At 51.0% G+C, this 15,019-nt stretch overlaps 1 protein-coding gene across 1 annotated transcript; it reads right to left on the bottom strand.

Annotated features, from left to right (window-relative positions):
• Positions 1–1,114: 1,114 nt before the first annotated feature.
• LOC127216538 (long-chain-fatty-acid--CoA ligase ACSBG2) lies at positions 1,115–11,255 on the bottom strand. Its single transcript, XM_051177240.1, has 13 exons — positions 11,111–11,255; positions 10,463–10,737; positions 8,852–8,940; positions 8,317–8,437; positions 7,780–7,860; positions 7,345–7,494; positions 7,052–7,258; positions 6,530–6,711; positions 6,143–6,376; positions 5,149–5,366; positions 4,847–4,986; positions 2,910–3,156; positions 1,115–1,254 (listed from the first exon to the last, which is right to left on the bottom strand). The coding sequence occupies exons 1-13, from the start codon at positions 11,253–11,255 to the stop codon at positions 1,166–1,168; spliced, it is 2,178 nt and encodes a 725-aa protein (XP_051033197.1). The 3' UTR covers positions 1,115–1,165.
• Positions 11,256–15,019: the final 3,764 nt, after the last annotated feature.

Here is a 15,019-nt window from a genome sequence, read left to right as displayed (position 1 = left end):
CCATGTGTCCCCAGGGGAACTCCAGCACAAGCTGTCTTGAGCACATCACAGGCCTTTAATGTCCGCACTTGTGAGGCAGAGGCAGGAAGATCTGTGAGTTCGAGACCAGCTTGGTCTACATAACAGAGTGAGTTCTAGGGCAGCCTGGGCTACAGAGAAACCCTGTCTTGGAAAACCGGGTGGGGGTGGAGTCCCAGCTGCTTGTTATGAAGACAGCATAAGATCTCCTGAGTGTGCCCCCTAAACTCCATGTCCAGCAGCTACTCTTGGGTCCCTTTGTTTGCCTCTGTTGCGCCCACAGGGATCATTTGCAGTTAGTTTCTAAGGAAAACTAGGTCCCTGCAATTCCTCAACTTCTCATTTAGTGTAGTATATAAGTGAGTTGGAGAAGCAGCTCAGTGGTTAAGAGAGCTTGCTGCTCCTTCAGAGGACGCACATTCAGTTCCAAGCACTCATGGCAGCTCACAACCCTCTATAGCTCTAGCACCTGCCTAGAATCTACTGGTGAGGGGCTGGAGGTGTTGCTGAGAACCAGACCAACTGTGACAAAAAGCAAAGTGTAGTTTTCAATTTAAGAATAAAGTCTGTGGGGGGCTGGAGAGATGGCTCTGTGATTAAGCAGCTCACTGGCTGCTCCTCCAGAGGTCCTGAGTTCAATTCCCAGCAACCACATGATAGCTCACAGCCATCTGTAATGAGATCTGGTACTGTCAGCAGAATACATTTTTTTTTTTTTTTTTTTTTAATGAAGTCTGGGGTGGGAGCCATTTCAGTTTGAGTCTTCCTTGATGTGTCAACATGAAGCCTGGGTCAGGAGTCACTACAATTCAGGGTCTTAACCTGGCATCTGCAGCCTCTGGGCCCTGCTGAGCACTGTGCAGTGTCCTGGGCCTCCACCTATTTCACAACCAGTCACGACAGCCAGATGTCGCCCAGTGTCCCTTGACAAAATCACCTCTGGGTGAGATCCACCACTTTAGTGAACACATTTAATTATTCCTTTAGAATTCAGATCCCAACACTAGAGGGCAGGATATGCCTTCCACCCACACATAGAGCATCCCCCACCCCTCCCTCCCCCCACTGTAGACATTGCCCCTTGACAGGTAGGATGGAAAAACAGGAACTACCAGCATTTGGCCGAAGATTGGAGTGCACAGGGTTGCTAGGAGCTTGCACTCCTTTCATAGAATTTCTGGATATCCTCCTGGTATAACTTGGCCACAATGGTCCTGTTTATCTTGGACATGGGCCCTGTGATGGAAGCAAGGCTGTGGTAAGCCCCCTCGAATTCCTCCCAGGAGTCCCCTCTTGGAAGCCTGAGCTGTTGTCAGAGGGCTGAGTGGATGTTAGCGCATGAGACCTGGGTCAGGAGAGTAGAAACCCACTCCAAGGTACCCCATGAGTTCTCTCCTACAGTCACAGGGTGGGGGTAGGTGAGGCAATTGTTAAAACGTAGGCATGGAGATGCCACCCCCAGGGACCTGGGGTCTAAACAGCTTTGGGCCACATTTTGTGGGTCCAGTCCAGAATCTTCCAACACTCAGATGCTGCCTCAGCCCCCAAAAGCCAAGAATTAGATCTGGAGTTGGTCTATCTCCTGCTGAGAGGAAAGTGTTGGGGTTGAGTTCAGCAGACCACATTTATACAAGCAAGGTTTAGATGTGGCAGACATTTTTGAAGATGTATTTTATTTTAAATATAGGTGCGTGTGTGCGTGCGTGTGTGTGTGTGTGTGTGTATGTGTGTGTGTACACGTGTGCTTGCAGTGCCCTCAGAGGTCACAAGTGGGCATCAGATCCCTAGAATTGGAGTCAATAGCTGGTTGTGAGCTGCCCAGTGTGTGTATGTGTAGGCATTGGGAACTGAACTTGGGTTTTCTGCAAGAGCAGTAAGTGCTTTTAGCCCCTGAGCCGTCTGTCTGGTCCAGATGTGGGAATGTGTGCTCTTCTGGCCTGAGGAGGGTGTCATGCTCCATCACTCTCACACAGGGTCTGTCAGTCAACTTTGAACTAAGCTGGTTGGCAGCAAGCCCCAGGGATTCGCCTGTCTCTGCCGCCACATCATGGCGTTAACAGACCTTCACCTCTACACCCAGCTTTTTAGAGGAGTCCCTGTGGCCCTCATGCACAAGCTCCCATAGCCACTAATAATCTCCTTAGCTCCCAGCGTGTTTTGTTTTGTTTTGCTCTTGAGGTAGGGTCTCACTATGTAGCCCTGGTTATCCTAGAACTCACTTTATAAACCAGCCTGTATCTGACTCCTGAGTGCTGGGTTAAAGGTGTGCACCTCTACTTCTAGCCCTCCCCTCCCCACTGGCCAAGTAGGCTAGGCTGATGGTCCAGGGAGGACCAGGGATTCTCTGATTTTTGCCTCCCCAGCATTGGGAGATAGCTGTTCCTGCAGAGAGTCTGGGTTCACTTCCTAGCACCCAGATGGTAGCTCCCAACTACTCCAATGGCAGAGCATCTGGTGCCTTAGTCTGATCCCTGTGGGTACAGGACAAACATGGTAAACATGCATTCAGACAAACAGTCATATGCATAAAAATAAAGGCCAACAGCATGCCCGCGGTTGGTTTGTTTGTAACATGAGTCTGCAGTAATCAAACAGGTCTTTGTGATTGTGCTGCCATCATCCTTACAGACTGAGCCATCTCCCCAGGTCCAGGTTTATTTCTGAGACAGGGTCTCTCTCAATACCCTGGGCAGGCCTTGAATACACGATTTTCCTGCCTGGCTCCCAAGTTCTCAACTGACAAATATGTACTACCATGCCTATTTTAAGTGTGTTTTGTTGCAAACATAAGCTAAAGCCATATGACCACAAACCCTTCCCGTACTCGGTGGAAACCTGGGGCTAGGAGGCTGAGAGGGTCCATGGCTCACCCATGCCTGCCACTCACTCACCAAGCTCCCCACCGCCAACAGAGAAATCGTTGTCTAGAATGACCCACTTAATAATCTTGGCACCCTCCGAGGGTGCCTCGGCATTCACATCCTGGATGCCCTGGCTGATGAACTCTGTGACCAAGGGGTCACGGTCGTATAGGACATCTGTCAACCAGGTGGACTGGCTCCGCAGTTTCCGGCAGCAGGCCACAACCTCGCTGGTCAGGGCACTCCGAGGCTCTCCAGTCTCTGGATTGATCTGACACTGTGGAGGTGGACAGAGTTAGTGTTCTGTGAGCATCCTTCAGGGGCTATTCCCATGGCACGTGGGTCCTCCAAGTTACGGGTACCAGGGCATCAGAAAGCCCTGCCGCTTCCAGTAGGGAGGGGAAGAGCATGCTGCTCAAAGGTCATGCAAGCCTGCAGAGCAGGCATCTGGGAGTCAGTTCTCTCCTTCCACCATGTCATGTGAGTACTGGGGTTGGAACTCAAGTAGTCAGCCTTGGCTCTCAAGCCCTGCCCATCTTCCCCTCAACCAGGCTGTGGTTGGCATCCTCAATTTAGTACCTTGATGCCAGTGGCCCTGTGTCCATGCTTTGAGGGACACTGGTGAACAGGGAAAATTCTAGATTCTTGTATACTCTCAGGCACTCTGCATCCCTCTCCAGAACCAACAACCAGAGCTGGGATGTGACTCCACGTGACAGCTGCCTCAGGGTGCATCTTCACTGTCAGTGGGCCAGGGTCTAGAGTCACCTCTGCCATGTGCCTGGGTTTCCAGAGGCCTAACTGAGACAAAAGGCCCATCCCGAATGTGGGCAGGGGTCCCTGGAGAAACCAGGGCTGTGAGGTGACTCAGTGGGTAAAGGCCTTGAAAAGCTGAGGACGTGAGTTTCATCTCTGGAACTGTGTACCAGTGGGAAGAAAGTGAAGATGGAGGTTTCTGTCCCGCCTGGTCCCACAGCCACTTTGTCCAAAATAAACACACAAAGACTTAAATATTAAGTATAAAATATTTGGCTGATGGCTCAGGCTTCTTATTCGCTAGCTCTGTCTTAATTATTAACCCATGTCTATTCATCTATGTACTGCCATGAGGCTGTGGCTTACCCGTAATCTAGCATATTACTCCTTGGGCAGCATGGCGTCTCTTGGCAGCCTCCCCCTGCCTTCCTCTCCCCAGCCTTCTCCTGGTCTGGTAGCTCCGCCTATGCTTCCTGTTTGGCGACTGGCCAATCAGTATTATTCATCAACCAATAAGAGGAACATATATACAGAAGGACATCCTTTTTTTTTTTTTTTTAAGGACTTTCATTTGTATATCAGGAAATAATGCACTCCACAAAGCTGTCCTCAGACTTACACACAGGTGTTGTGGCACATAGACACAGATACCCATAACAATAAGAAAAGTTTTAAAAATTAAGCTGGGTGGTGGTGGTACAGATCTTTAATCCCAGCACCCAGGAGGCAGAGGCAAACAGATCTCTGTGTTAGAGATCAGCCTGGTCCTGAGTTCCAGGACAGCCTAGGCTACACAGAGAAACCCGTTCTTGAAAAAAACAAACATGTGTAAGTGTCTGTATTGTGTGTGTGATGCATGGAAGTCAGGGGTCAGCATCTGGTGGTGGTCCTTGGCACTGTCTGCCTTTTAAATTTGAAGTATGGTCTCACTGGCCCAGAGATTCGCTGGTCTTCCTGGCACTGGGATTATAAAGTGTGCTCCCTCATGCCCAGCTTCACACATATGCTCTGGGACCCAAACTCAAGTACTCATGATTGCATAGCATGTACTTTATCCATGAAACATTTCCCCTGGCCCTGAAATTGCTTCTAGTTAGGTATTTAGTCACAGTGACAGAAGCTACTAAAGTGGTGACTGACTGAATGAGTCCCATCTCGCCCATCCTCATTCCGTACTGTCAGAGTCTTGCTCTGTGGGAGCCTCCAGGTACCTTCAATGTAAGGAGGGCGCACAGGTATGGGGCACCCTGGCCCACCATCATTGCATAGCGCACAATGGGAATACGCATCCTCACTCGCTCTTCGATGGGACTCGGGTTGATTACTTCTCCTGAGCTCAGCGTGATCAGATCTGTGGCAGGAAAGAAAAGCATTTGTCTCTGAAAAGGTACATCCAGTGGCTTATTGGGTGGGGCTGGAGTGGGGACAGCCCCTGGCATCCCTCCTGGAGGGAATGGAACCAATTGTGCCTTTGTATGGTGTGCAGCCTGCATGGCTGTACCACATTCCTCACCGTTGCTATTCCCCAAGACATAGGTGAACTTGTCGACATCCAAGAAGCCCAGGTCCTGCGTGTGTAGCCAGCCCTGGCTGTCCACCTTCTTCTCCGTGCCTTCCTTGTCATTGAGGTACCCCATGAAGATGTGGCGGCCCCATATGCACAAGTTCCCGACGTTTTCCCTGTTCTCCTTTTCCACCTTTGTGTGGCATCTGGGAAGGGCCTTCCCACAGCTGTGGACATGGAGGGGATAGCAGTGCTGGCATGCTCCCCCACCAGGATGGATGCCCTTCAGGCCTCCCCCATCTAGTCCTCTCCTCACACCCCTTCACTGTCTCACTCAGAACAAAACAGTGCAGAAATACATGAAATAATTAAGGGTAAGGCCCAAAATTGCAGTCAAGACAGACAGCCACATGTTGCACTGCATTCTCAGGGTCAGACCGAGGCCAGAGAGGCTGGCCATCTGAGTTTGCTGTTTTAGGATTCAGCCCAAAACTGGATGTGATGGCACATGCTTGTCATTGCAGTTTGGGGAGCTGAAGCAATGAGTTTGAGGTCAACCATAGTCGTGCAGGGAGATCCAGTCTCATAAACAAAAATGCAACAAAGTGGGGGTTGGGGGTGCTGCCTTTTATCCCAGGACTTAGGAGGCAGAGGCAGGTGGATCTCTGTGAGTTGGAGATAGCAAGTTCCAGAACAGGCAGAGCTACAGAGAGAAATCCTTCAAACCTTCTGTGCCTCGCCTCATGCACAACCCGAAACAATGTCCACAAAGGACTAAGTTTCCCAGTCTGTTTCCAGGCTGCCCCCCGCCATGTGTGGGTGCCCAGCATATGCTTGATACTAAGAGAAGCCTGGATCCTACCTTCCCTCACCCCCACCCCACAGAGAGAAACATCCCAGGAAGCCTTGCCCACGAAGAGCAGCAGTCACTTGCTCAGGAGTGACCCACATCCTGGGGACCCCTGACCCGCCTGGGGTAAGACAGACCCCACCACCGATCTACCTCAGGAGACGGAAGGCCTGGTGGCTGGATATTGTGTGTAGTCCACTGGACTCGGTCAAGCCGTACATCTCAAAGATGGGGATGTCCAGGCTGAGGAAGAAGTCCACGGTGGCCCTCGGCAGCCCCAAGCCCAGGTTCAGGAACTGCTGGCAATGTTTGAGACCCAGGAACTTCCTGGCTGGGTCGAAGGTCAGCTTTTTGGCCAGGCCAAAGCACAATGGCTGGTGTATCTGCCTTTAGAAGCGGAGCCATGGCCACTTGTGACCCTTGCCCCCGCTCCTGGGTCACCATCCGCTGGGTCCCCGGCGCAGGCTCCCAAAGCCCCTTCCCTGTCTAACCGCATCTCTGCCCCCTGGTCCCTGTCTGCCCCCATCCTGTAGGCTGTACCCGAGCAACCGCCTCCTGTTGGTGTTGAGCCCTAGGCGCATAGCCCAGCGGTCAATCTTCCTGCGGAAGGCGGTGGCATCCAGCTGTTTGGTCTTCAGGTTGTCCAGCATGCAGTCCCACACCCATGGGATGCCGCAGAACGTGGTGGGCTGGACCTCGCGGAGCATCTCCGTCAGGAAGCCCTGCATGGGGCGGGATCAGGCTCTGGGGGACCACCATGCACACCAAGTTCATGAGGCAGGGAAACCAGCTTGGGGACCAGGTTGGGGCCGAGGACAGCGCAGGTAACAGGTAGAGCCATGCCACAGAGGACCCCTGTCCCCGAGTCGAGGAGCGAAAGAAAGAGGGCCAGAAGGGGGTGGGCAGAGTCCAGGAAACAGAGGGAGCTCTGTAGCCGCTTGCCCCCTACTCTTGTCACTTCACCCCTAGCTTACAGCTGGCACAGAGACAGTGAAGGATCCCTGGCACCCTGTCCTTTGCTGCTCACACCTGACCATTGTTGCTCTCAACCCCAGAGCTCACCGTGCCAGGGGCTCGTGCTGGCCCATTCCACTTCCCTGCCTCTGGTGAGGGGAAGTATACTGTTCCAGCCACGGAGATGGCCACCCATACATCCAAGATCTGGGCCCCGGCGAAGCAAAGTGGCAGGTAGCTCACAAGGACCTCCTGGCCATCAGGAGGACACTTGTACCCTAGGCTCTGAACAGCGGCTGCTGTGGTCCATGTGATCTGAAAGGTTCATCACTAAGTCAGGCCTAGGTTCTTAGTTTCACAATCCACCGCACTGGGCCAGCCCCTCGGGGAGCACCACTCACGTTGTCATGGCTGAGCATTGTGGCCTTTGGGGTCCCGGAGGTGCCCTGGTTGTATACCAAGGCACAGCACTGGTTAGGCTTCTGTGAGTCAATGACTTGGTCCAGTTTTTCATCCGAGATGCCATCTGCGAGGTCCAGGAAGCCTTTCCACTGCAGAAAGGCTGGCCAATGGGCTTTGGAGGAGTCGAGGCTATCCCAGAGACCCTCCCAGCCCAGCCACCTTGGCTCCATCTGTGCACTGGAGTCATGAAAAGGAAAGCCATTTGATACATGCTCCAAAATGGAGACACTTCAAGAGCATAATGCCAGGCACATAAGGACACACACTAAAGAATCCCACTCTGGCTTCTGTGGACCCTCGGTGTCACCCAGCACCAAGGTTGGCCTCCATGTATGGGCTGGCTTTCCATCTCTGACTCCCCTGTCCAGGCATACCGAGTATAGATTTGGCTGTACTTCCTGGATGTCTTCTCTGTATTGTATGATGGCCTTGAGATGCTTCAGATAGCCCTGGATCTGCAGGATACCGTGGGGTCAGCACCAGCAGAAGTGGAGAGTCCTGTCGCTCAGGATGGATTCAGACTTACTATGTAGTGGGAAGTGACCTTGAAATCCTGATTGGCCTTACTACCAGTTTCTGTGGTGTTGGGGATGGAGCCCAGAGCCTCATCCATGCTGAGCAAACACTGTGTCCGCTGAGCTCAGCCCCAGTGTTTTCTTTTAAAATTATATCTTATGTGTGTTGGCGCATTGGTATTTTGCCTGCATGTATGTCCTTTGTCCTCCAGGGCAAATGCCCCTGCCCCCCTTCTTTGTTCATCTCCCCTTCTCCCTCATCTTCTCTCTCCCTCTCTCTGTCTCTTATTCCCTGCAAATACCCTTTGTGCTGAGAACTTGGTCCTGGGGTGTCTGGTACAGACATTAATTTTTTCACTGAGAGCATCCCAGACCCCATGTACTCAAGAGACTCACCTGGTTAACCTTCTGCAGCTGTCTGTCATTATCCACCACGAAGATGTCCATCTCTGAGGTCTCGGCGATGCCCTGGCAGGCTTTGGGCGAGTTGCTGCAGAGGATGCCCACAGAGATGCCACTGGAAGCAGAATGCAGAAGCTGAAGACCTAGTGAGTGAGGGCTTTGGGGTACTGTGGGGTTCTTGGGGCATCTTCATACCCCCTTAGAAGGTGGGACTCAGGGGAACCCCTTTCAAAGCTCCCACAAATATTCTACACTGAGTATAGGGAGGACTCGGTACTAGGGTATCAAAAGAAATAAGTATATCTAGAGGAAGGGGCATAAACGTTGGGTTCCAAAGGATGTATATGAGTTTGATGGATGGGGGAGAGAATAGAAGGGAGAAATGAGAATGCTAAGGACTGTGTTGTTGACAAACCCTGTGAACAATTGAGCTGTAGCCCATGTGTGCTCCCTGAGCTGAAAGAACCCAACTGACTTCCACAGAGGCAAGGCCTCAAGAAGCTCCAAGAACAGGCCGGGTGCCCCTTACCCTGCCATGATGGCTCCAATGTTGGCAATTACCCACTCTGTGGAGTTGAAGCCCATGATACCCACGCCATGGAATCGTTCCAGACCCACCTGAGGGAGGAGAGACCTTTGAGAGACTCAGCTATCATCACCCTGATTTCACAGGAATCTTTTTGTTTGTTTTGTTTTTTCCAGACAGGGTTTCTCTGTGTAGCTTTGGAGCCTGTCCTGGAATTCTCTCTGTAGACCAGGCTGGCCTAAAACTTATAGAGATCCACCTGCCTCTGCCTCTGCCTCCCAAGTGCTGGGATTAAAGGCGTGTGCCACCATCGCCTGGCCTCACAGAAATCTTTAGATGAGAATCTCAGTCTCCTTTTCTGGACCATTTGCCCTCCAGCTCCAGGTGCCACGTAGCAGTAATGCTAAGCAGAGCATCTCCACCACACTCTTCTGTTACCCATCCATTCACCTGCCTATCACCCATTACATGCTGTCAATCCACCATCTACCCATCCATCCATCCATCTACCCACCCACCCACTACCCATCATCTATGCGTCTCCACCACACCAGGCTGCATCTTTTGCACAGAATGTGCTCCCTGGCCCAGGACCTTTCCATGCTCTGTGCCCTTGGCTTGGTATATTCCTCCCTAAATTTCCTGATGTGTCATAGTTTAAAACTCCACTCCCTACCTCCTGTTCTTTCTTCAGCAGGCTCTGGATCACTGACCTTATTTCCCAGGCTGACTGGGCAAGACACTTCAGGTTCCTTTTATGCCCTTCCCTAATGTGAAGGATGGACATTTAAAAAATTCATTTACTCAACAAACACCAAAGGATGGAACAGTAGCTTCCCAACTAACAAAGATGCCATCATGGGTGGATGGTGGGGCTGGGAGATGGCTATATTGGCAAAACACTTATGTTTTGCTCAGTCATGCGTGGACTTTTGGATGAAATCATTCTTTCTTACACTCTTTTTTTATTTTTTTTTTTATTTTTTGTGTATGTGGGTATTTTGCCTACCTTTGTGCCTATGCACCAAGTGCACACACAGAGGCCAAAAGCGGCATCAGGTCCCCTGAAGCTGGAGTGATAAGACAGTTGTGAACCACCATGCAGGTGCTAGGAATGGAATCTTGGTCCTATGCAAAAGCAGCCGGTGATTTGCCACATCTCCAGCCCCTATTTCTATATATTGTATGTAGGAAAGCATTCAGTATTCACACAACACATGTGCCCTGTGTGAACATGTTCATATTTATGAATATGCACACTCTAGATTTCATGATTTACATGAACGTATTTAACTGTATGATATGACGCAGTATACATGTGGTACACCTGATAAAGCTCTGTATACACATACAATACTAAAAGACACAAAATATGTGTAATACAGAAACTATCCTCAAGGTCTGATACACACGCAATGCATCTTTGATACAGAATGAATCTTATACATAGGAAAACTGAGGCACAGGGTGGCAAGTAATTCGCATGACTAAGGTGGTGTGCCGCTCAGTGGCAGGAATGAACAACAGGAATCACCTGGCCCCATACCGCCCACAGTGGGCAGGGTGCGCATGCGCAGGTGGATCAGCGTGGTTGTGCGGATTCAAGCACAGTACCTTGAGGAAGGCCTTGGCAGCCCGCCTGCAGGCCTCGTAGTACTCAATGTAGGTGAGCAATTGCCAGCTCTTCTTGTACTTGGAGCCTATCGCCAGGTAGTGTGAGTACTTGGTGGCGGCACTCATGATCATGTCCGGCACTGTGATCGGAGGCTCATTCTCTGAGTTCTTGCCCATGCGCAGCTTCACTTCACCATCACGCTCAGTTGTCCAGTAGCAGCTACCTGCTTCAGGGTCAGAGGTCACTCCATGGGATGGGAGGAGGAATGAGGTTCCTGGGAGGATGGGGGTCGCTGTCCCCAGTACAGGAGGACATGGGGTCAGAGGTCATTTCTCACATGAGGATTGGAGGATAGAGGTCAGTGTCTCCAAGAGGACAGGACAAAGGACAAGGGTGATGTTCACTGTCTCCTGACCCACAGGAGAGAGAGCACAGAGTCATAGTGACTGAAGCCATAGGTCGATAAAGCTTGGAAGGTACCACCCTGGTTCCCCTGGTACACCTGGCCCCTCCACAAGGTCCTCACCCGCACTGATCATCCACCCTCTGGGACCAGTGCTCCTCCACTACCTGGAGTGACAGGACTCCTTGGGACCCCATGCTGACCCTGTCAGCCTCTCCTAGCACCCAGGGTAGGGGCCTCCCACCTGGGGCCATTGTATCTGAGTCTACAGATCTTCGTGTGGTTTCCTTCTTCGTCATTTTGCTGTAAACTTTGGTCTTCAGGATGGTTTTTACTGGCAGGCTAGACTTGGTGCCTTCAGGGTTATCTTGTTCCTTGGGGTCAGACATCCCCTTGACAGAGATTAGACACACAAGAGATTAGTTCACACAAGGTTATAGGTGTCAAGTGTACCCGTTAAGATGCCTGCCCTCTCATGGAGTGGAGTGGACAGTAGTCGAGTTGTCTGGGCAAAGATGAGAACCTACAGACCAGTTGTGGGTATTAGCACAGGAGACTAAACAAACTAGGTGTTAGTGAGAATGTCTCGTGTGTGTGTGTGTGTGTGTGTGTGTTGTATGCAGATGTGTGGGGCCCAGAGGTCATACCCATGTGTGGTCCTCAGCTGCATCATCTGACCCCCTCCCCACACAAACCTGCTGCCAGTGAGAACCAGGGATCTTCTTCTTGCTGGAGGGGGTGGGGACTGAACCCAGTTCCTCAGGTGTATGTGGTATGTGAGTTAGTTCCAGGGTAGCATGGGCTACAAGAGACCCTGGGGAGGAGAATTGTAAGGGGAGAAAGGGATGAAGGAGAAAAGATTACGGTTTTTCAGTACACTAACCCTGCCTAGCTGCCAGGAGTTTCTGGAGAGAGGCTAGGGCACATATGGCCCTCAGACCTCCCTCTTCTCCTTGGGCTCTTGATGCTTTATCATTGGTGGGGCAGTGGTGATTCTTGTCCAGCTCCGTCACCACCTCCCACTCTAGTCACAGAGGGACAAGAAGCACCCAGACTGGATGTCCTCCAGGACATTCTCTTCTATAGTCTAACCCTTGTGACATCACTGTATTCCGTGAGCCAGGGCCTCAATGGAAATGTGACCCAGTGCTCCTTTTCAAGAGGCTAGCTCTGGGGAACAAGGACAGGTGCAGCAGAAAAGAGACTTTGCTATAAGTGCTACCAGCCAGGGAGCTCCCAGGACACTGATCCCCAAAGAGCTGGTGGCAAAGTTCTGGGTTCTGGTCTGGTAGCCCGAGGAACTCCAGTGTCCCAAGGGCAGACCGGCCTACATAAGACCCTGTGTCAGGATACTAAGAATAGAATGACCTGTGATCTTGATTCCCCTTCTGGACATTTGACAGAAACCATCGAAAGAAGGGAATTAAGTGGGGCATTGGTGGGGCACACCTTTAATCCCAGCACTCAGGAGGTAGAGGCAAGAGGATCTCTGTGAGTTCGAGGCCAGCCTGGTCTACACAGCAAGTTCCAGGACAGAGAGAAACCATGTCTTGAAAAACAACAAACAAAACAAAACAAAACAAAACAAAAAAAAAAAAAAGAAGAAGAAGAAGAAGAAAAGAAGAAAGAAAGGACTTGGTGATGTCACATATCCATATTCACACTGCAGCTGCTCTGCTCCTAGCCTGTGCTCAGTGTGAGGGAGGGCGGGTGTGGGCTCTCCAGTCTACAAGAGGACATTCTAATGGACACCCATCCTAATCAGGGGGAACCATGATGATACAGTGAAATGTGCCAGACAAGAGCACATGCCCCAGGGGCTCACTTGTAGGCCCCTAGAGCAAGTCACAGGAAGTGCTTGGTGGGGATCCGGGAGGATATGGAGCTTGGGACTGAGTACTGAACTGCACAGAACTTCAGTATGGAGAGAGGGAAGGTTTTGCACTGGAGTGATAAGGTTACATGGTATGATTGCATGCTTTGTTTGTGGGAGGCATCTTTGAAGTCTCTATTATCCAAGGATAACTTTAAACTCCTGGTCCCCCTGCCTCTGCCTTCCCCCGTGTTGGGATGACAGGCATATGTCACCATGCCCAGTTTGTGTGACACTTGGGATCGAATCAGACCTTGTGCATGCTGTGTAAACGCTACCACTGGCCTACAGCCCCAGACACGATGGTGATTTTGTTTGTTGTTTGTTTGTTGTGCTGTGTGTGTGTGTGTGTGTTTTCGGGCTCCTGCAAGTACCTGAATGGACCTGTCTCGTTTCACTTATATTTCTGTCCAGTGTAATGCACAATGCCCAGCACTGGAACTTTAGAAAAAACTAAAAAACTAAACAAAAACCTCACAAATGCTTACAAATGTATGAATGAGTGTTGTAATTTTAAAAACTCCATGAAGAGAAGTCACACCAAATAACAGGACTCATATCAGAGGTATATGGGAAGAGGAGAAGGGGCAAGAGAGGGCAGAAGGGGAGGCAGAGACTGGTCCCTGGGAGCAGGAGTAGAGAAGGGGGAGAGGAAAAAGAGGGGGAAGGGGAAAAGATGGGAGGTGGGCAGGGCCTTTTAAAAGGGAACTTGATTGTGCACAGGAGGTGCTCTTACTGGCTGTGGCTAAGGGCGCCTGAATACTAACAGTGAGTGGGTGGATGAATGAATGAATGAGTGAATGGTTGGGTGAATAGATGAATAAGTACATTGGTGAGTGAATGGATGGGTGAATGATGGGTGAAGAGAGCCCACGCTCCCCCTTCTCCTGAGGCAGAGTGCAGGGGAGGATGGCCAGTGATGTCACAAGGGGTGGCCTGAGTAGAAGATTCCAGAAGCCTGAACAGGACAGAAGCTCTGTGGGGCAGGAAACCCCACCTATTTTGTCCCTCTCTCCACCATCACCCTGACAAGCCTGAGGGGGTGACCAGTGCTTCTGAGACGACCCACCACTGACCAGCTCTGTGCAAGGAGAAATACCTTGGAGACCAGATGTGCCCATTTGTGACACCTGGTCACCTGGGCCAGAGCCGCACCCTGTGAAGGAAGGGTGATGTTTGGTAAGGTTCCAAGATGACCTCTGCATGGAGCACATGGCCCTTTCAGAACAGAGCGTGCACTTAGGGAAGGCAGAGGTTTAGTTTCTCCCCATGGAGGGAAGATGGCCTTAACTCCTGATCCTCCTGTACTTGCTGCACAGATGAGAGTTGAGGTTCCTAGATCCATGTAAAAGCTGAACCTGGCAAAGTGGAAGGCGGGTGTCCACCAGAGCTGCACTCAGATGTTGTGACAGTGTGCATTGTCCTGATGGGAGCAGTCAGTGTCTGTTGCATACAAAGGGCATCTAAAGTCCCTTTGTGTATGTGTGTGGAAGCCAGAGGCCGACTTTGGATGAGGGCCCTCAGACACTGTTTACCCTGTGTTTCGAGGGCAGCTCTCACAGAAACAGAAGCTTCCAGTGAGCTGTGAGTGGGTCGGATGGCTGCTGGTGAGTTCCAGCAATGCTCCTGTGTCAGCCTCTCCAGAGCTGGGTGCACACCACCACATCTAGGGTTTCATAGATGCTGGTGTCAAACTCAGGTCCTTGTGCTTGTACAGCACACATTTACCCACAGAAACATCTCCTCAGACCTTGCTTTTGAACTGAATTTTGTTTTGTTTCTAGACAGGGTTTCTCTTTGTAGCCCTGGCTATCCTGGAACTCATTCTATAGACCAGGCTGGCCTCGAACTCAGAGTTTGCCTGCCTCTGCCTCCCGAGTGATGGGACTAAAGACATGCGCCTCCACCGCCCAGCCTATTATTTTTAAAGAGCAAGACCTACTACATTGTTCAGCTGCCCCGACTCTAACCACAGCCCTTCAGAGAAGCATGGTCACAGCATGCACCCTATGCCTAGCTACTGATGCTTAAAAATTACTTTATTATTATTGTGTGTATTTGTGCCTGTGTGTGCCACTGCATACATGTAGAGGTCATGGGACAACTTGGGGCAATCCATATCACATGGGTCCAAGGGATTGAACTCAGGTCATCAGTCTTGACTCTGTGTTTACCATTGAACACCCTCTAACTTAGAAATCCTCCCAGGCCAAGTCAGACATGACTAAAGCAATCCTGAGCAAGGGTCAGGCAGACATCACCAATGGATGGAGGTCAGGC

This window comes from Phodopus roborovskii, unplaced genomic scaffold, assembly GCF_943737965.1.
Source record: "Phodopus roborovskii unplaced genomic scaffold, PHOROB, whole genome shotgun sequence".
Lineage (NCBI taxonomy): Eukaryota > Metazoa > Chordata > Mammalia > Rodentia > Cricetidae > Phodopus > Phodopus roborovskii.
This window is presented reverse-complemented; position numbering and strand designations above follow the sequence as displayed.